The sequence below is a fragment of the Accipiter gentilis genome, chromosome 8 (genome assembly GCF_929443795.1).
Source record: "Accipiter gentilis chromosome 8, bAccGen1.1, whole genome shotgun sequence".
In the NCBI taxonomy this organism is placed as follows: domain Eukaryota; kingdom Metazoa; phylum Chordata; class Aves; order Accipitriformes; family Accipitridae; genus Astur; species Astur gentilis.
In genome coordinates, this window is record NC_064887.1 from 42,476,447 (window position 1) to 42,496,585 (window position 20,139).

General features: G+C 53.9%; 2 protein-coding genes across 2 annotated transcripts in view; both read right to left on the reverse strand.

The window, feature by feature from the left end:
• Positions 1-183: 183 nt before the first annotated feature.
• ISYNA1 (inositol-3-phosphate synthase 1) lies at positions 184-4,946 on the reverse strand. The gene is made up of 11 exons (XM_049808241.1): positions 4,839-4,946; positions 3,922-4,046; positions 3,667-3,828; positions 3,315-3,444; positions 3,044-3,237; positions 2,797-2,946; positions 2,494-2,709; positions 2,253-2,417; positions 2,057-2,170; positions 1,734-1,951; positions 184-820 (listed from the first exon to the last, which is right to left on the reverse strand). Exons 2-11 carry the CDS (start codon positions 4,033-4,035, stop codon positions 604-606), a joined length of 1,680 nt encoding a protein of 559 aa, XP_049664198.1. The 5' UTR covers positions 4,036-4,046; positions 4,839-4,946; the 3' UTR covers positions 184-603.
• A 4,891-nt stretch (positions 4,947-9,837) lies between these two features.
• Positions 9,838-20,139, reverse strand: part of ELL (elongation factor for RNA polymerase II) — a 58,164-nt gene continuing 47,862 nt past the window's right edge. Inside the window, exons 9-12 of the mRNA XM_049807563.1 lie at positions 17,886-17,952; positions 15,709-15,880; positions 14,745-14,789; positions 9,838-13,707 (exon numbers count right to left, since the gene is read on the reverse strand). Coding sequence (XP_049663520.1) covers positions 13,603-13,707; positions 14,745-14,789; positions 15,709-15,880; positions 17,886-17,952 — 389 coding nt within the window. The 3' untranslated portion in view covers positions 9,838-13,602. The remainder of the gene's footprint in view (positions 13,708-14,744; positions 14,790-15,708; positions 15,881-17,885; positions 17,953-20,139) is intronic.

Here is a 20,139-nt window from a genome sequence, read left to right on the forward strand (position 1 = left end):
GGGGGGGGCCCCCGTCGTGCCCCCCGCCGAGGTGGGGGGCAGCCCCCGGCTTCTGTAGGGGTAGTGCCCGCCATAGGCATAGTTGTTCTGTGTAGGGACCCCCCCCCCCTCCCATTTCTAGTCCCCAGAGCCTTTAGAATCCCCATTGCTTATCAAAACAAAATGGGGGACCCCCCCCCCGCAAAAAAAAAAAACACCCCAACAACAAAAAGAAAAAAAACACAAAAAAAGAAAAAAAAAACAACAAAAAAACCACCCCCTGCCCTTGCATCAATAAATGTAATTTGATTTTTTTTCAGAAGGCACCGGCGTTCGGCTCTCGCTTCGCCCAGGGCTGGAGGAGGGGGGTCCGGGGGGGGGGCCCCAGGAACCAGGCAAGACGGAGCAGGGGGGGGGACATGATGTGCTCCGGGTTTATTGGCGGATACAAAGCTTCACAGTTTTGAGTTGGCATCGGAGCCGGGCAGCACCGACCGCTTGGAGGGGGTGAGGGGGGGGGGGAAAACCCCACAGGTCGTGGACTGCCCCCCCCCCCCCGACCCCAAATCCACCCCTCCCACCTCCCCTAAAAAGCTGATATGAAATACAAAAAGGCGCCTGCCGTTAGTCGGCCCCGTCGACGTGGAGAGGGGTCCGGGGGGGTCCTGGCCGGGGGGTGCCGGGGCAGGGGTGCCCGTTGAGCTGAGCGGCCGCCGATGCCTTCTTGGGGGCGAGGGGGCAGGCGGCCCCCCCGGGGCAGGAGCGCTTCGGGCTGGGTACCGGCCGTTGCATCTTGTGCTCCAGCAGCATGTGGTTCTGGGGGGGCAGCCCCAGGCAGGCCCTGGGAAAAGGGGGGGGAAAGGGGGTTAGGCTCAGGGGTGGGCACCCCAATACTGGGGAAGGGGGATATGATGGCACCGGGCACCCTGTGCACCCGGAACCAGCAGCGTTGGGGACTGGGACCTGTCGGTGTTGGGCACCCTGGGCATTGGGAGCCACTGGCAGTGGGAACCCCAGGCGTTGGGCACTGGGAACCACTGGCATTGGGACCCATGGGTACTGGGACCCATGGGCATCAGGCGCTGAGACCCACTGACTGGCACTGGGAAACCCAGGTACCTACTGGTGCTGGGACCCACAAGCATGGGGCACTGGGAACCGTCATGGTGGGCAGCAAGACCCATTGGTGTTGGGTACCCCCATGGGCATCAGGTACTAGGACCTACTGGTGCTGGGACCCATGGGCATTGGGCACTGGGAGCCGCTGGTGTAGGACCCCCCCAGGCATTGGGCACCCCGGGCACTGGGACCCATTCCCATTGGGCACCCCGGGCACTGGGAACCGGGGATCCATGCGCACTGGGACCGGTTGGTGCTGGGCATCACCAGGACCCACCAGCACCGAACACCCCGGGCACTGGGACCATCGCCTTTGGGCATCAACACACCAGGACGCATTGGCATCGGGCACTGGGAGCCACTGGTGCTGTGCACGGGGACCCACGGGTGATGGGAACTGGGACCTACTGGTGCCGCGGGCACTGAGCACCACCACCCATCAGCGCTGGGCACCAGGACCTACTGGATTTGGACACCCCATGCATGGGCGCCAGGCACCCATGGGCACTGGGAGCCACTGGTGTTGGCACCCTTGGCTATCAAGCAGTGGGACACCTCTGCAAGCCTCGGGCGCCACCAAGGGCACCGGGGTGGGTGGGACCTGGCACCCACGAGGACGGGGACCCCCGAGGTACCTCAGGATGTTCTCGATGCAGCTGCGCTGGCGGAAGAGGGCATTGACGACGGGGGTGCCCTCGGGCACCAGCGGGGCCTTGCAGAGGAAGGCGACGATTGAGAGGACGCTGTGGAAACCCTGGAACTCAGGGTCGGCCTCGGTGCAGAAGGTGACGCGTTGGCACAGCTCCGTGAGGATGGCCAGGTCCAGGATGATGGGGCTGGCCAGCAGCGAGTCCTACAGGCACCAAAGGGCAGGAAGGGTGAGCCACCCAACTTTGGGGATGTACTGTCGTCCCGTCCCCCCCCCCGCCCAGGGACACCCCGTCACCCCTCCACGCACCTCGCACGTGTTGTGGATGACGATGGTGTTGGTGCCGCCCATCATGATCTCCGACGTGTACTCATCCAGCGCGCGCTTGCTGTCCCCCACGTAGGGCACGTACTTGATCACCACCTGCGAAGCGACGTCCCTGTCACCCCTGTCACGTCACTGTGTGTGTCGTGTGTGTGTCCCCCTCCCCCGGCCCCCAACTCACACAGTGGTCAGGCTTGTCCTGGGGTCCGTAGAGGATGGGGTTGGCCTGGACCATGTCATCCACCACGTTGCTCTTGGAGATCTCCTTGGAGCGGAACTGCTGCGGCGCCGAGAGGTTCTTCCCGTCGTTGTTCCCCAGGTGGTTGTAGCTCACGATGGACTTGGTCTGGGCAGGGGGTGCAGGCAAGTCACCCCCCTCCGTCACCGGCAGGTCCCCCCAGGGCCACCCCATCCCCACGTACCTTGAGTCCGGCGCCCACCAAGAAGTCTACCAGCACCGACTTCAGCTTGGTCTGACCCGACTTGAAGTCGTCGCCGCAGATGAAGACGCGGCGCTGGGCGGCCAGCTCCACCGCGCCCGGCACGAAGGTGTTCTGGGGGGAGCCGTTGATGTAGGCGCAGCCCTCCAGGATGCTGGCCACGGCAAAGAGCGTGGACGGGGACACTTCCAAGCCTTGCTGCAGGGACACGGGACAGCTTAGCACTGCTGGGGCGGTGTTGTCACTTCCCGCCTCCCCTCCCAGTCCCCTCCCCTGTCGCCTGACCTCGATGGCCCGCAGCAGGTTGTCGGCGGTGTCGTTGAGCCCCGGCACGACGTCGCAGAAGCGCTCCGTGTTGGCCGTCCAGAGGACGATGACTTTGTCCACCCCACTGCTCTCCTTGAAGTCCCGGATGTCCTTGCGGATCTGCTCCACCTGCAACACCACCGAGGGGGACGCGTCAGCGTGGCGGTATCCCCCCCATTGCCTGTGTCATCGCGTCCCCCCCCCACCGCCGCTGCCCCACCAGGACCTGCTCAGCCATGGACCCGCGGAGGACGTTGTCCGCCCGCTCCTCCTGGTTGGCGGCGATGAACTCGGGGATGTAGATGGAGGGTCGGGGCTTCATCTTCTCCAGGTGGGGCCAGAGCTGCTCCTGCAGCGGCCAGTCCAGCACCTCCGCCCGCCGCATGGCCTCCGCCAGGTTCAGCGAGGAGATGTCCCAGCCTAGGGGACAAGGAGTGACCCAACCGCTCAGGGATCCCCCCGGCCCCATTGCGGGGTTCCCCCCACGTGCCACTTACCATCAAAGACGATGTCGTTGGGGTGCACCATGGGCAGCAGGTCCCGGAAAGGCACGTAGACGTCACCGGTGGGGCCGGTGCCCAGGCAGACGGTGGAGGCTTGGAGGAGAGAGCCGTAGTAGTTGGCTTTCTAGGATGGAGAACACGAGGATGAGCTGTCGGCATGGGGTGGGGGGGGGTTCCCAGCACCCCTAAACAGGGGAGCTGGGGCTGCAGATCACCTCCACAGGGGCAGGGAGGAGATCAGGGCGCAGGACCCAGGTGCAGACGGGAGCAGCTGAGCTCCATCACCCCATCCGTGCGGGACACCTGGGTCCTGGGACCTCACTGGAGTCCCGCCAGGGACACCCACCTTGCGCCCCGTCTTGGTCATCCAGGACAGCCCCAGCTTGTTGGCCAGCACGGCCGCTGTCACCGTCGTGCCGTTGTTGCCCCCCCAACCCACCAACATCACCCCCAGGCGAGGGACCTGCCGCCCCGTCCGGAAGGTGAAGCGGGTCGAGCATGGTCGCACCTGCGGGACAGAGGCAGGGGCACATGGGGACGAGCAGAGCCACCACCAAGCCCCCCCCCCCCTCCCCCCCCAACACCAGCCCCCTGCCCATACCTTGGTGACGCCGTTCTCCTTGCAGACGTGCACGGTGCTGTACGTGTACTTGGCCTCGATGAAATCTTTGCTGTACGTGACGTCGGGGCTCTCCACAAGGAATGTCTCTGCCATTGTTCCTGGAGCTGGAATAGGAGGAAATGGGTGTCAGCCCCGCAGGCCTGGCACGCCAGGGTCCCCCGTCCTCCCCCGGACCCCCCACCCTGCCGGGACACGACTCCGGCACTGCTCCCTACCAGGCTGTGCCGCCGGTGGGGACCCTTGGCTGTCTGCCCCACGGCCTCCCACCGTGCCGGTGGCGGTGGGGCTGCCACCGTGGCCCCTTCCCACGCGTGTCCCGGCACCGGCCGCTACCCCTGGGACAGGCGGGGAGCAAGGGGGGTGATTGTCCCCCCTCCCCGAGGCCCCCCGGGCCCCAGGAGCCCACCGAGCCCCCAAGTAAGCCGGGAGGGTGCAGGGTCCTCATCCTGCTCGGGACAGGCAGGATGATGTCCCTGCTGTCCCCTCCCTGGGGTGGCAGGGGGCACAGGAGGGAATGGGGGATTAGGGATGCTCCCAGGGGACACGGGGACAGGGCTGTCCCCGCTCCTTGGGATGCAGGGAACGTGGGGACCGGGGGTGTCCCTATACCCTGGGCTGACACCGGGGACGCGGGGACAAGGGCTGTCCGTGTCCCCCCCCCCCCCAACCCGCTGTGCGGGACATTTGGGGACAGGGCTGTCCCCGTGCCCCGGGCTACCGGGGGGGACACGGGGACGAGGGCCAACCCTGCCACCCACGGCGTGGCCGGGGGCACGGGGAAAGAAACGAGGGGACACACAAGGGCCTGGACACGGGCCCGGGGCCACCCCCGCTCCCCGGCACCGAAAGACCGAATCCCTTCCCGAGCCGCCCCCACCCTCCCCGCGGACACTCACCGGGCCGGGGGCGCTGGAGCCGGTGCCGCTGCTGCCCCGCGGGGGATGATGCGATCGCGGCTGCGGCCGCCCCGGCTCCCGCCGCTTAATCGGCTCCCAGGACCCGCCCCCCCCCCCCCCAAACCGGCTCCGCCCCCCCCCCCCAAAAAAAAAAAAAAAACCAACCCCAAAAAACGGTCCCCGGGCGCCCCCTCCCGCACGTGCCCCGCCGCCACCGGTCACCCCCCCCCGTGTCCCCCGCCCCGGTCCCGGTCCCGCAGCAGGTGCGGGGCCCCGCCGGAGGCTCCTACCGCGCAGGGGGGGGGGGGGTCGTCGGGAGCGGGAGGCGAAGGCGGAGGGGAGCGGCCGCTGACCCGGGAAGGGGAAGTGGCGCCGGGACCGGGGCCCGGACCGGGAGCGGGGGGTCCCGCCGCCGCCGCCGCCGCCGCCGCCTTCCGGCTATTGACTGTCCCGGGCCGGCGGCTTCCTGCGGTGCCGGGACCCTGCGGCTTCCCACGGGCACCGGCCCACGGGGTCGCTCCCACGGTGCTGCCAGTCCCGGCCCGGGCACCGGCATCCCGGTACCTGGAGGATAATAAACCCGGTAATCCCGCTGCCTCCCGCAAAGGCATCCTGTAGCCCCCGGTGCCCTGTAGCCCCCAGCGCGGGCACCCAAAAGACCACGGCACCAGCATCCTGATTCCCTTGCAGCCCCCAATGTGAGCACCCCAAAGGTCACGGCACCAGCACCCCAGAGCCCCCCAGTACTGGCACCCCCAGGAGCCCCCAGTATGGGCACCCTAAAGACCACGGCACCAGCATCGCAGCACCCCGCTGCCCCCAACGTGGCACCCCAAAGGCGATGGCAGTGGCATCCTGCAGCCCCCCAACATGGGTACCCCCAGCAGCCCCCAGTATGGGCACCCTAAAGACCATGGCACCAGCATCCCAACACCCTGCAGCCCCCAACGTGGGCACCCCAAAGGCGATGGCAGTGGCACCCTGCAGCCCACCCACATGGGCACCCCAGAGCCCCCCAGCACTGGCACCCCCAGCAGCCCCCAGTATGGGCACCCCAAATACCATGGCACCAGCATCGCAGCACCCCGCTGCCCCCAACGTAGGCACCCCAAAGGTCACGGCACCAGCACCCTCCAGCTCCCCCCACGTGGGCACCCCAGATCCCCCCAGCACTGGGACCCCCAGCAGCCCCCAGTATGGGCACCCTAAAGACCATGGCACCAGCATCGCAGCACCCCGCTGCCCCCAACGTGGGCACCCCAAAGGCGATGGCAGTGGCACCCCCAGCAGCCCCCAGCATGGGCACCCTAAAAACCACGGCACCAGCATCCCAACACCCTGCAGCCCCCCAACATGGGCACCCCAAAGGTCACGGCACCAGCCCCCTGCACCCCCCCCAACATGGGCACCCCCAGCAGCCCCTAGTATGGGCACCCAAAAGACCACAGCACCAGCACCCCAACACCCCGCAGCCCCCAACATGGGCACCCCAAAGTCAATGGCAGTAGCACCCCAGAGCCGCCCCCCCCCCCCAGCATCGACAACGCAGCCCCCACTGGCAATGCCAGGCAGGGGGCAGCCAGGTCCTGCGTGGGGCTGCACCCCACATATCAGCCACAGGAGAGCAACGGTTTTGGGGGTTGGGGAGTGCCCGGGGGGGGGGCTCTCCTGGCCGCCATGGAGAAAGGGCAGCTCGACAGCTCGGGGCCGTGGCTGGCACCCCGCTCCGCAGCCCCCGGGGGCCCGGCTGCCTTTCAATGGGCAGGCCTGGATTCAAAGGAGCAGCCGTCCCCGTCCCCCCCCCGCCCCCCCAGCCACCCCGCCTCAACCCCCCCAGAGCAGAAGCAACACCCGGGTGGGTCCCGGCCCCTTCCCCACCCTCGCTCCCTGCAGACGTGGCGAGGACAGCTCTGCTCCACGCCGCTGCCACCCACCCACCCACCCACCCGCTCCGGGGCCCTGACTCCGTGGGGGTACGCCGGCATCGCCACCCATTCTCTTGGCACGGAACGGGAAAAGACCCACCAAGGCCAAATCCTGGGGGGGCACCTGCCAGGAAAAGGGGGGGGGGGGCCGTGGGGAGAGGCGGCGGTGGCAGAGGGCAACGGCGGTACCGGGGGTAGGGGGGGTGTTAAATTTGGGGGGGGGGGGGGGGAAGTGGCGTCCGGCCCCTTGGCCATGGAGGAACAATGATCCCTTGGTGCTGGGCTGGAGGACAAAACGAGCCCCGCGTTGGAATGCCAGTGCCTCAGCAAATTATTGAAACAAAAATAACATTTCTTTGTACAATAATCCTGGGGCGGGGAGGGTCCGGGCAGCGCTGCCAGGGGCCCAGAACTGGTATTTTTCCACTGCTTTTCCTTTTTTTTTTTTTTTTTTTTTTTTTTTTTGCCCCCCTCCCATAACTCCCACCATTGTTCCTTCCCCCACTCCCTTTCCCACTCCTCCCACGCTCGGCACCGCATGAGCGGGGCTCCCTTGTTCCCGCTCGCCCAACGCGTTCATGGGCCGGGAGCCCGGGCCGGCCGCCCAGCGTCTTCGCTCCCCAGCTGCCGGGGGCTGGCGGGGGGCCAGGCGAGCCGCGGAGCCATAGCGACCGGCCCGCTCCCCCAGCAATGGTGCCCACCCTCCCTGTTCCTAGCAGATTTCCCCCCCTCCCCGCCTTATCCCCAGGGCTGGGCATCCTGGCCACAAATTCCCCGGGAACCCCCCGTTGGGGGAGCTGGGGCGGCCCAAACTCCCCCGTAGTTCATTATAAGCAGGTTCAGGGCCTGATTCTGCACGAGACGGTGCTGCTGGCAGAGATGCTCGGTGCCTTGGGAAGGGTTCGGCCACGGGGGGACGCTGGCAGGACCCCCCCCATAGCAGGTCAAGGCCAACCCAAGCAGCCCCAGATTTATGCGTTACGGACACAAACAGCCCCAACGCTCCCTGGCCACGTTTTCTTCCGTTGACGGTTGGGTTTTTTCCCCTCATGTAAAACAAGCCCCAGGCTCTGACCCTTCGTTATCTTTGCCTGCACCAGCTGCTCGCAGCTCCTTGTCCTCTCCTCCCTAGCCCTATGCTGTCACCCTCCAGGTACGTGGAAAGGGAGAGAAAAATGGGTGATTTAGGGTGGTCGTGCTCAGCAGTGAAGGCGTAGGAGCTGCTCTGGGAAGGACCGGCACCATCGGACCGCATCAAGGACAAATTATTCTAATGAGCTTCCGTCTAAAAACGAGCCGCAAGCAAAAGGTGCGCAGGAAAAACCCATGGGACTTTTGCCGTGTTTCAAGCATCCCACAAAGCCGACCGGGGCAGCCATGAGGCTGCGGGGTCACCCCTGCTTTCCCACTTGTGCGCGACCCTAATTTAAGGGCAGCTTGTGCCCGATACGGCGCAAATTGACACTCTTATCGGAGCCTAGGGATCCTCCTGAACCTGCACGGAGGACTTGGCTTCCGTGCGCAGGAGGGACACATGGACACAGCCTGAAATAGATGCCGCTCCTTGGCCCCCCCGCCACGCTCCCCGGGGAGGGCCGGCAGCTGGGTGCAGATAAGGAGGCAGCGGCAAGAGCCGGGCTGGCTCTGGCACAGCGGACGCAGCCAGTAAATTTCCACTGGGGCAGCTCCGAGTTAATGAGCTCAATGCGTGACCCCGACCAGAGCAGGAGCTGCCAGCGGTTGAGAGGAATTCCCCAGGAAAGCTGGGAGAGGAGGCGACAGGGACATGAGCGTCCCCATGCAGGTCCCAGGGGACAGGACCCAGCCTTTAATCAGATGAACACCCCAGAGCAGCCCCGAGGGGCGAAGCTCGCATAAGTGAGGAATTAAAAGATGGTAAAATGGGGGCCTGGGGCATGGAGCTTGGCTCAGAGGCGGCATTTGAAATGAAAAACCCTGATGATTTGGGGATTTGCAAGAGCATCAGCTCACCCAATGCGTCTCGGCTCTTGCTCCATACCAGAGTGCCCCGTGGGAGCAAACCCTTGCCGGCCCTGGGAGCATCACCTCCCTGCTCAGGTGCTTGCACTGTTGTGTCAGCTCCAAGGTCAAGGCTGGCAGAACAGGACCAAGCAAAGTCCTCCCTGTTCCCCCCCAGCTTTAAAAAAAAAAAAAAAAAAAAGCCATGACATGTGTGATTGCTGGATTATTTTCACCTTCTCCCTATTTTGCTATTACAGAGGTAGAATCCAGATTCCTGCACTAAAGCAAAGCGAGCTGCAGATGAACACGGGCTCGTTATGTACACGGGTGGATCAAGCAAGACCTACCACCAGCACTTTTGGTCTCAAGACCAGTGAACCTGAGCCTGTCATCCACTGCTAGAGGAGGGGGATCACAGAACAGGCAACACAGCAACTACTGAAGGATGAAATGGAAGCTATTCAGAGGATGTTATGCTACTGAGCAGTTACTGGAGTGCTTTTATACTCTATTTTATTTTGCGTGCTCCAGCCACAGCAAGCAGCAGACCTAGAGATGCTGCAGAAGCCAGGACCAGAGCAAGCAGCCATCGTGACAAGCAGAAAAAAAAGGACAGTCTCGATACAACCCAGATGCTATTTGTATTCTGAGCTTTAGCCGGATGATTCAGACCCGCGGGTGGAGGTGGGAGCTCCAGCAGCGTGGACAGGCAGGCACAGCGGCAGCGTCTACGCCAGACTCATCCCCAGCTCGCTGCTCTGGCAGCATCGACGTCCCTGCTCCAGCTCCCCATGGACGTGACTCACCCCCCACGCGAGCGAGCTCAGACGTCAAACCCAGCTCGGCTCACTGGGAGGGAAACGCATCAGCCCCTTCCGCAGATGCCGAGCAGTCGAGGGGAGGCACCTGAACCAGGTCTGGACCCTCCCTGGGATCCACACGCTGTCAGAAAGAGCCACCGTAACATAGGAAGCTCCAGCATTGCCGATCCCGAGGGAAGCAGCGAGGACCTCGCTTGCTGACACCACCTCCTTACTGCCCACCTCCGGGGCCATGCACCCTCCAAGCTGCCACGCTCTGTGCTCGTAGGACATCCCTCTAAAGCCAACCTCCACGCTGACACCAGTGATGGGTGCCTCTTCAAAAGCAGCTTTCTCCCCCCCGAAAAACCTGGGTGCTAAAGCTGTTGGAATGGGAAGAGCCCCAGCTCCTGCCACCGCACAGAGACACCAATCCCACTGGGGCACTAGACTCTTCCCGTGCGCAGCAAGCGGCTAGAAAATGGGATAGCCCGCACCAAGCACCTTTTCCTTCTCGTGCTTCTTACCTACTGCTCTGATAGTTTAACTCACTCAACTGACTCGGTTCCTTTAAGTTTCCTGCTTTCAAACACCACGCCAGCCATTTATCACCTTTCCCTTTTGAGTTTTCTTGCAGTAAGCAGCACTGAAAAGAAATATACAACCTTATTGTTTGCTTGTTTTCCAATACAGTGAATTTATTATATGTTGCAAAATCAGCATTCAGCTTTTTAGTGTACAAAAAAGACACTAGCTCTTAAGAAAAGATTAGGAAAGCTGAAGACTATGCTGCCTTTAAATTGTAACATTTTGGCAAAGTGAAAAGCTCTTTTGTAAACTCCAACTCCATGGCTCAATATAGTTTTATCCACAGTACAATATTACAAAGTAAAACACAGTATCAATAAGTTAAGATCATACTTAATCACCTAGAACTGGTTTCTATTAACCCAAAAAGCACAAAATTTGCCTAGCTTCATAATCTCTAAAAAGAAAAAAAAAAAAGGCAGAATCGACTACAATTCTTTAACACAGTCCAAAAGAAAAGTGAAGCAGAAAGTTGTTGAATGCTAATTGGGTCTCACAGTTTGGATATTCATTAAATATTTTCAGTTTTTATATTCAAATTTTAGAAGTTCCAGAATATACATGTAAATGTACACAATACATCTTTGTATACAACTCTGTTTGCAAAAATATCTTATAGCAGATGTATAAAGATTGAGATCCATCTCTATCCCCCCTCCCCGCCAAAGCAACAAAAAAAACCCCATTCAAAATATTAAGGATCAGGAGAAGTGTTTCCATGGAAGAATTTACTCATCCTGGGTTTGTAGCTGCTGCCTCTTCTGCCATCTGAGTTTTGGACTCCTCACGCACTGCAGTCGGAGATGAAGTCCCACCAAGCCCTGCAGCTCGGTGTGCTGCCGGATGGATGCGACGGGTAGGCGCTGGGAAATTCAGCCTTGCCACCAAGAACACCGAATTTGTAACCGCTGGCTGGCGATGCCGCTCACAGGTCTGGCACCGACCAGGTTTTGCAGTGAAAAATCTCACAGCGGGTCCGAGAAAGCGTGGCATCCCGGTTCCTCCACGCAGCCTAACGCCTCCTCCCAGATCCCTGTGGCTCTGGTGAAATCCACCTCTGTGCACAGATTCACAGCTGTGGGAGGTTTGTTGGAATCGGAGCCTAAGCAAGGCTTGAGGTCAGACACTGCTCGGACATCGCCGCCAGCCACCGCTTACTGCTTAAGAAACTCATGCACCGACCAGGCGCAAAACCCCACCAAGCAGGAGGACAAAGTTTTCTGGACAAAAGCTCCTTCCTTGCCTTTAACTCTCATGTATTTTCCATCTCTCTCTGATGAGCAGAAGCACTGGAGGCAGGCAACATTACAGAAATAGGTATGCCCACAAGAGAAATGGCTTCCTAACCTCCAGTGATCTTTACTTGGAAAGGAAGAGACAGGACCAAAGCGTTCCCCAAGCCCCGAGATGCTCGTTGGGACTTCCCTAGTGAGGCTCTCCGGGGTGCTCACCCTATGGACCACCATACTGCTTGGACATCACATCTCTTCCACCCTACTCCTTCACTGCTCTGCTTCTGAACAGGTTTGGGTTTTGAAGACCAGCAGAAAAATGTGGCTGACCAGTGGCAGTCCACGGACCACGGCCGGAGGGCTGCCGGGCCAGTAACATTCAGCTCAGCCACGTCCCTTCAGCTGTAGGCTTTCATTTGAAGAACAGGATGGCAAAGTCCTGGTGAGCGCTGGATGCAACACGGCAGGGAGAGAAACTCAGAACATTGCAAGTGACAAAGCAAAGCGGTGACCCTGGCTGGACGATGCAGCAAAACCAATCTAGCCAGAATGGAATTACTATTATTTTTCTTCTTTTTTTTTTTTTTTTCTTTAAATACAGCAGATGGACCCACTTTATTTTGGGGGGGCGGAAAAAAAAATACTCCTTGTGTAAGAACTGTTTCCCTCCTTAACTCTGCCATTCCGCTCCTTCAAAGGGTGAAAGACTCTTCAGTGCAACCTCCAAGGGAAGGAGACGCCACAGGAAAGTAATCCTTTACTTTGAGATAAACGGAAGCGGGAAGAAGTCAAATCACACAGGCTGGCAGGATTAAAAGGGGAGAGGGGAGAGAAAGAAATAGCAGAGTTAAAGGACACCTTTGTGCTTTTTGGCATGTTTCTCACACCCTGGCCATACTCTAAAAATGTTCCCTTCAAGTCCAATAAAAAAAAAAAAAAAGAAAAAAATCAAGAAGAAAGACTGCACCGAGAAGCTGGCTAGATAAAGCACAACAGTGGAAGTGACCCGCATGGGAAAATGCTACCTTACTTCTCTCACGCTTGGGCGCCTGTTCTGAGAATGATTTTCTGCTGCTGCTTCTTTGGAAATACACAAAAAACAGAAGAAAGCATCACACCCCCCGCCCCCCCACCCATTCCTCTCTTATGGGTCAGTACAGGTAATAAAATAACTTCTCTGGGTAACTATCTGATAAGCTTTAGTAATACTGCAGTTATAAGACAGGAAAGGTTCTGAAACACTTGGCCTAAAAGGAAAAGGGAGGCACAGTTTTAGAAAAAGATGCTTTTCTTTTATACAAAAATAGACCATAGTCTCATTAGCAGTTAATAAAATTGGCTGCCTTGGTATAAAATTATAAAAGTCAAAGACAGACAGGTCTCAATCTTCCCAGCACTGGTACGTGAAGGTTAATGCAGGCAGACTGGACTGCACATGCTGGAGAGGCCACTGCAAAATGTTTACGCCTGCTGCTTCCAAATGCACAAGCGGATAAAAAGATTGGTGGGTTTTTTTGTTGGTTTTTTTTTGTTTGGTTGGTTTTTTGGTTTTTTTTTGTTTGTTTTTTTTGTTGTTTTTTTTTTTTTTTTTTAACATGAAGGATCCACTTCTGCACTGCACAAGGCACTCAGTGCAGATCCCCGGGCTGATCCCCTCCTACTGACACAACCACCTCAAGAGAGCACACACCGGAGATGACAAAAGCAGGAACAAACAACGAGAGCTCTGGGTACTTGGTGTATTTAACGCGGTGCCATGTAGAGCAGACAGCTTGCATATGAACAGTCGCAGGTGCCAGAGAAGGAGGTAACCTAGCAGCATTCCAGTTCCTCACCATTTGAAGGACAATTTGTAACCCAGTGGACCTGGGCCAGGGGTAATTACACTTCATGCCAAACTTTAATCCATGAAAACTACTGATTCTTAACCTTTGGGAGCTTCGTTTGCTTTAGGCAAGTTTTCCCTTAAGTGTCAAACGCTGGCTTCAAATAAGCAGATTTTTTCATTTGTTACATTCCAACATTCAGAGAGGCTAAAATTCGAAAGGACCGTGCCGGGCACTGGGCTTGCGACCCGGCTTAGACACGGACATGACTGATTCGGCATCGTAAGTAATCCCCAAGTTCTTCAACCACGATGAATTAATGCTCATCTCTGAAAGGAATCTAGTTGTATAAAAGGGAACGTAACGTCCAGGTGAATTTTTTTGCCCTACCCAGTCCAGATTAGTGCCAGCTAAAACTGCTGTTGGTCATACTCTGCTATCAGTTTTTTAATATGAGCCAGTTTGTTGTGGAGGTATTCGCAGCGGTTCTTCTCTTGGCTGTAATTGGGGTTAGTCTGTAAAGAAAAACGAAAATGCAGTGACGGAAGGCAATTCTTCAGAACTCAGCGACACTTATGCTGAACACAGACAAGGCTATCAGACCTCAGAGCATAAATACATGACCGAGGAATGAAGCTTTTCTAGCTGGAGGAGTAGATACCCATTTAAAATGGACCTACTCTGTTCAAAAAAGGCAAAGAACAAAATCCCTTTTCATGAATACCCAGCTCCAGGAACCTCAGCAGAGGGAAACGAGTGCACCTTGAGCAAGGCTTAGCCTAACGCAGAGCAGCTGGGCCACACGCCTTAGCTTCCAGCAAGCATCACCTGCCCTTCGCCCCCTTGGTAACATTGAATTGTGCAAGCCTGGGAGCTTTAAAACAAAGATGAACTTGCAAGACGTAGGGAAGCTCTTCAAAAAGCTCCTAAATCCCTCAGAGACAACAGGGCTCAGGGACATATTTGTAGATTTAAAAAACAAACCACCCCTAAAGTATGGATGCCCCAGCCTGCCTTGGCATTGCTACCTCATCCAGCTAAATCATAAATCCCTCCAGTCAACAACTGTTGCTTTACATATACATGAAGAGATGTAAAGTATTCTGCGTGCTCCACACACCAAAAAGCCATGCTGGGTATGCAGTCCCCTGCAGGGCTCAAGTGATTTATACCGGAGACTGCACTCAAATCGTACCCCATATCCCAGCAGACCCCAAGACCTGGAGGATCCTGTTATCACTCAGCCTGTGCATCTGAAATACAAACTGTTCTTTCCTTGATGGGATAAAGGCACCAATTTAACACATCTCATTCTTGAGCTAGCATGCCACTAACACAGCTGAATGTTCCCCAGGATCCAAGCAGCAGCCTCAACTCCCCCCAAACCCTTTCTGGTCCAGGAAGGGATCACTTTTTACACAAGCTCGAGCTGAACAATGATCTGCTATGAAGCTTCAGAAACTCGTTTTTTCACTTGGCAAGTACCCATCTCTTTCAGACGCTAGGGGCACCACCCAAAAGCCTTTTTTGTGGCTGACTAATTTTTACTTACCTTTTTAATTTTCCGATATTCTTGTAAAATTTGATCATGGATGGTCTAAAAAGGAAAAGATAGCTTATTATTTTCAAAAGAGCCAACAGTCCTGCAACCTACTGCAGCAGGTGAGCATTTACTGATGGCTCAACGTACATGTTTCCTCCAAATACTGACCAAAATCTACTTCCTCCACAACTTCGCCTGTGAGATCTGATGGCTACAACCAGCCTCATGACTCCATGACTATACTGGTGCTGACACCAGAAACACTGGAGGGATCAGGCCCTATTCTCCAGCCATGAGAACTGCCTGTAACAGGCACTTGGGTTGGCAGGATAATTGACATATCCTCCACAGCTCAGACTAATTTTTCCCCAAGATATTAGAATAATTCAGTGAGGAATCACTGAATTTCTCAAAGAAAGGGGATGGATGTTTGAGGGAGGAAACGGCGCTTAGTACAATAGGTGCTCTGTAAAAATCCGTTTATTATACTCAATGAGACTTACTTTCTCAAAATAATGAATAGTTAAAGCTCTTAAAATCAGTCTGACAAGTCAAATAGTGCTACATTATTAAGATCAAAGATTCCAGAGAAACACATGACCCCGTACTAACTCCCCTTCCAGCCCCGATACGCTACCATATGTGCGAATATGAGTTTTCTGGCTGGGATACACTAATAGCTTCCAGCAGCTTTTGGCTAAAGACGCCAATTGTCTCACTGAGGCCTTTCCTTGTCAACAAGTACCATGATGTGTGCTCCAGCTTGAAAACGAAAGAACACAGAGCTGTTTTAAGAACAGTCTACAAAGCTGTCAGCTGTGTGCACGTTCTGCATCCACCAGTTCTGGGCTCTGGGCAGTATGTTTTAGACAGCAACCCATCCCAAACAGCCCCACACACAAAGCAACCAAAATGAGTTGTAGTGTTGCCATTTGCAGAACTAGCTTTTCAAAAGATATATTTCTGTTGCTACCTTGTATTCTTCAGAGCCCTGCAAAAGCTGCTTCAGCTTGGCATCTAACTGCGTAAACCGTCGAGTTATCCTCTCTATCCGGGCATGCAAGTCTCTGTACTCATTGTATTCCGCATTGAAGTCATTTTTGTAACTCTGACGCTGCTCCGAAGAGGAAATGGCTGCGTATTTTCTGCAGGGAGAATAATTGAGTTAATTGGTTTAGTAAGCCTTCTCTCCAGACAGCACGAATACTGCAATGCCAAAACCAGGATGCTAAGTCTACCAGGTGACTGCATTTGAAAACAAATACAGACTCTTATGATTTGCATTATGGTAGCACGAAGGCAACTGTCAGGATTATTGCCTTGAACTCTGTGTAAAACAAGACAGTTCTTGCTCCCAAAATTTCCTATCTATGCCAGATAGGGTGGAACATGCAGGTACAGCAAAGCCTGGGAGCAGCTGAGGGTGTAGGAGGACATTGAGATAGTACTGCTACAGCTTTTCTAACTCCTGCTGTCCCGCAGAACATGGAGTTCTGCATCTGTGCCAGACCTTGGAACAGCAGGAATACGATGCTTCCAGTGTTAAGAGTCTTTAAAGGAACACAAAAAGCATTCAGCTATCGTTGCAAAATGCTCACAGTATGATTAAGTGGCAAGCGCACAAGAAACCTTGTTGAATACACTGGCTATATTTCCACTACCTTCTGAAGATACCCAACATGAACTGAACACAACACAAGAGCTCATGTTTAACAGATGTACCTTTGAGGCCCTTTAAAAGTTATGCAGCTCAACAAAAAGCCATTAAACCTGACATTTTGCAGAAGGTCCAGCAGCCAGTCCTCTCTTGACTGCAAAACTCATCTTTTCGTAGGTGACGACTCTCATTTGCCACCTTACTCTGTCTGCAACAGTGCCAGTTCGGTGCACGAACACGTATAAGCTAACTTGGGTATCAAAAGAAGGGCAAACTTTCACTCTGTTAACCTAAATGCGCTCTAGCCTTCAAGAGCTGAGTTTTTGCTAGGGATCGCTATAAATAAGCAGCCACACAGGATACGCTACTATGAGATAAAGAAGTTGTCCTCACTGGTGTGAAACATATGTCTCTATAATCAGAGCAGCAGTGACAGCTCTTATAATTTAAGGAGCTGACCATCACAACAGTCAGATGGTACCAAAAGATGAGACAACAGACCTTACAGGAGTCCATAAGCCTTACAGGATTTCATAAACCTTACAGGATTTCTTTGGAGATGGACTGAGGGACTGCAATATCCCTCTATAGAGGGATCAGCACATCTGTTGCAAGAAAAAAAAAACACCCAGCCATCTGCATTCTTCTGCATGGTACTGGAAAAGCCAACTCGAAGCAGTGGTTTGTATGGTACATAGAGCCCAGCAAACCACAGCTTTGTAACCATACAAGAACCCTGTATATCCTCCAGTCAACGCCAGTGACTGTTCCTGCAGAGCCCAGAGTGGATGCCACCTCCTCCTCCTCCATCTCTTCCCTCTGATCACAGTACAGCCAAACCAGATCTGAGGGCATTAAAAACCCAGACTGAGATGTGCACAGGGAATATCACCCACAGCTACACTTCTTCGCTATCACAGAGCTTTGCTTAGAACAGGTTTGGCTTTATGCACAGAGGTGTTTGTGCTTCAGCAGACAAGTGTATTGTTTAATTAACCTCAAGGGGATCTGATTAAAAAGAGGTGAAACAACTCACATCCTAACCCATGGGTTATAACCTCCCCATGAAGAATATTTCACTGGTTTATGTAAATGATCTTGGCTCCAAACAGGGGAAGAATTAGCTAACCTCTCAAAATCCTTTCTTGCCCCGTCTCCCATAACATTAAAGCAACCATTTCCTCCCAAAGCTTCCAACTGTAACACGGAGATGTTTAATCCTTTCAAACCCCTTCAAGGTACGGAATGTTTCTTGAAGTACTTTAAGAATTGGTTTATAGGAAAATAACCTTGAACTCCACAAGGAGGTAAAGAACAGATCTTAGTTTAGTCTCAGGAACAATCTGCAAAGTTGGATTTACTCTTTCTTGTTTTTAAGCCCACCTTACAAGGTTATTGAGTAACAATAAAGTCAAACAAAACCCCCAGTACATTGTGATTTTTAGTTTGAAACCTGATCCCAAAGTGATGAAGCAACTGATAAATATACTTACAATAAATAATCTGGCATTTCTGAAGTTGATGTTGGTACACTAGAATTATTGCATGTTCCATTTAAACCTGAAAAAAAAAACCCAACTTGTTTATAGACATTCTTAAAACTTTAAAGCTCCATGCAATTCAACTTCAAATTCATAAACTTATCTGCAATATACAGTTTATCAAATTCTAAAGGATTTCTGTTCTGCTTTGAACTAACAAAGATAGAAGATCCACAATAAGGTGGTTGAAACTTCAAGGCTTCTCTGGTATTTGTTCATCAGCAAAACTATAACAGTAGCCAATGCACTAAGTGGCAAAAAAACTTAATTTAATTGGTTTATAAACACTGCCTGCAGGGAGGGATAACACCGATATCACCACTGCTGAAGTGCAAAACACATTTATGAGTCCAGATGAGCAGAACAGAGAGCTGAGCAAGGTGCACATTCTTTTCTCCTGATTCTACACTGTACAGACCCCTACTATTAATACTCTGGGTTCAGATTCCTGCTATTAATACTCCAGGCTCCTATAGGGTACAACAGAGAGGTTTATAAGGCATGCAGCTTTTTTTCTCACGTAGCCCTACTGCCCTGCAGACAAATCAAAGCGCTCTCTGCTCTATGAAGTTGAAGAAACATGAATCAAGCAAGGCTCAGCTATAAGAATGTTTAGGAGTTTAAGCGAAGGGACCAAAGACTGCAGAAGGAACGGGATTCTGGATGTGAGCCTAAACCAGACCCCTTCCTCAACAGAAACCAAACGCTGCATTATTAGTTTGGAGGAAGAAAGCAGTTGGATACAGGTTTGAAAAGGAATATTTCTAATAAACTGTGTATTACACTGAAAGCTCTAATCGGAAATCAACTGCATCCATGAGAAGGCAGCAAAACAAGAGGCAAGTGGAGAAGGCTGCAAAAGACTTAACTCATCCGCTTTGCTAAAGTGTATTTCTTCTTTCCTCTTCTTTCCAAGTCTGTTACTCGGAGCAAGCAGTACCTTGATTGCACAATTTCCCCAGACACACAGGAAAAGTACGTGTGATCCTCAAGACTCACCTGTCCCTACACTCACCTACGCTACTTTACAGTTATTACCCCAGACAAACTGTAGGGAGCATGAAAAGCCCAAGTAATAAACATAGACATGTCAAAGCAATAACCGAATTGCATCTTTTTAAAACTTCGTTTTTCCTGAATTTCCACGGAAAGGCTTTCCTGAGCAGAATGGAAGAATGGCAGAAAAAACAGCGTGATTATAAACACCCCAGTCTCAAATTCCTACTGCAGATGTCTGCAGACAATTCTGCTTTCATCCTTACCTGACACCAGCATGGAAGATGCAGAACATGGGTAAGGAAGATTGTGGATAAGAAAAGGAGAAAAGAAAGTTTATTTTGCCGATGAGTGCCACCTACTGACTGCTGAAAGGACCCCAAAAATCTCTCCACCACCTCTTGAGCAAACCTCCCAGAAGAAACTCTGCTTCCCTGTGGCCCCTGGCCCAAGGGGGACTTCGAAAAGGCTGCCAGCCATTTGCTGCAGACAAAAGGAGCAGGATTAGGCCCATGCTATCCACATGAAGCAAGGCACAAAAGGAAAAGATCCTAATTCAGATGCGAGCTAGCTGTACAAGATCCAAGCAGCCACTGACCACATCCTGTTTATGATTACTCCCAAGTCCAGCTCGGATTCGTTACCTCACATACATCAGCAGTGCAGCAGGAACAAAACCCAACTCCTACTAATTAACAAAAAGCCAGTCATTAAACTGTTTTTAAAGCAAAGCAGAAAAGGTAGTAAAGGGTCAGCAACTACATGAAGAAAGAATTCAGAGTATTTTGGTATTTATAAGAAACACTGACAAAAATATACATCTAGAGAGAGAATGTGTGTGAATCTATCCACTACCATTCAAGACACAAGGTACAGGGGGAAGAAAAACAACATTTACAGAAAAAACTAGGATTGACACAAAAGTAGGATCAAAGTAGAAGTATCTAAAGAGTGTGGTTCTGCAGGAACCACACAATGATCAGAACTATGGACTGCCATTAAAAATCACTGGTGAACAATCAAAATGCATTTTGTAGGTGCTCCAAAGACTGCAGGGAAGGTGAGAGCTAATATCATACTGACCCCAACATCCTGTGAAGCTCTCCCTTTCCAGAAATTCAACAAATTAGTTTCCATTTCAAGTTACTGTCCTTTTTGAGCTAAAACTGGATGATTTTCATGCACCAAGCATGAAGAGGAACTTAAAAAT

Coding starts and splice junctions, on each gene's coding strand:
- ISYNA1 (XM_049808241.1), bottom strand. CDS start 4,035: ATGGCAGAGACATTCCTTGTGGAGAGCCCCGACGTCACGTACAGCAAA. Junction 2,710..2,796: donor ACCTGCTGCGGGCCATCGAG/GTCAGGCGACAG, acceptor GTGTCCCTGCAG/CAAGGCTTGGAAGTGTCCCC. Junction 2,171..2,252: donor AGGACAAGCCTGACCACTGT/GTGAGTTGGGGG, acceptor GTCGCTTCGCAG/GTGGTGATCAAGTACGTGCC.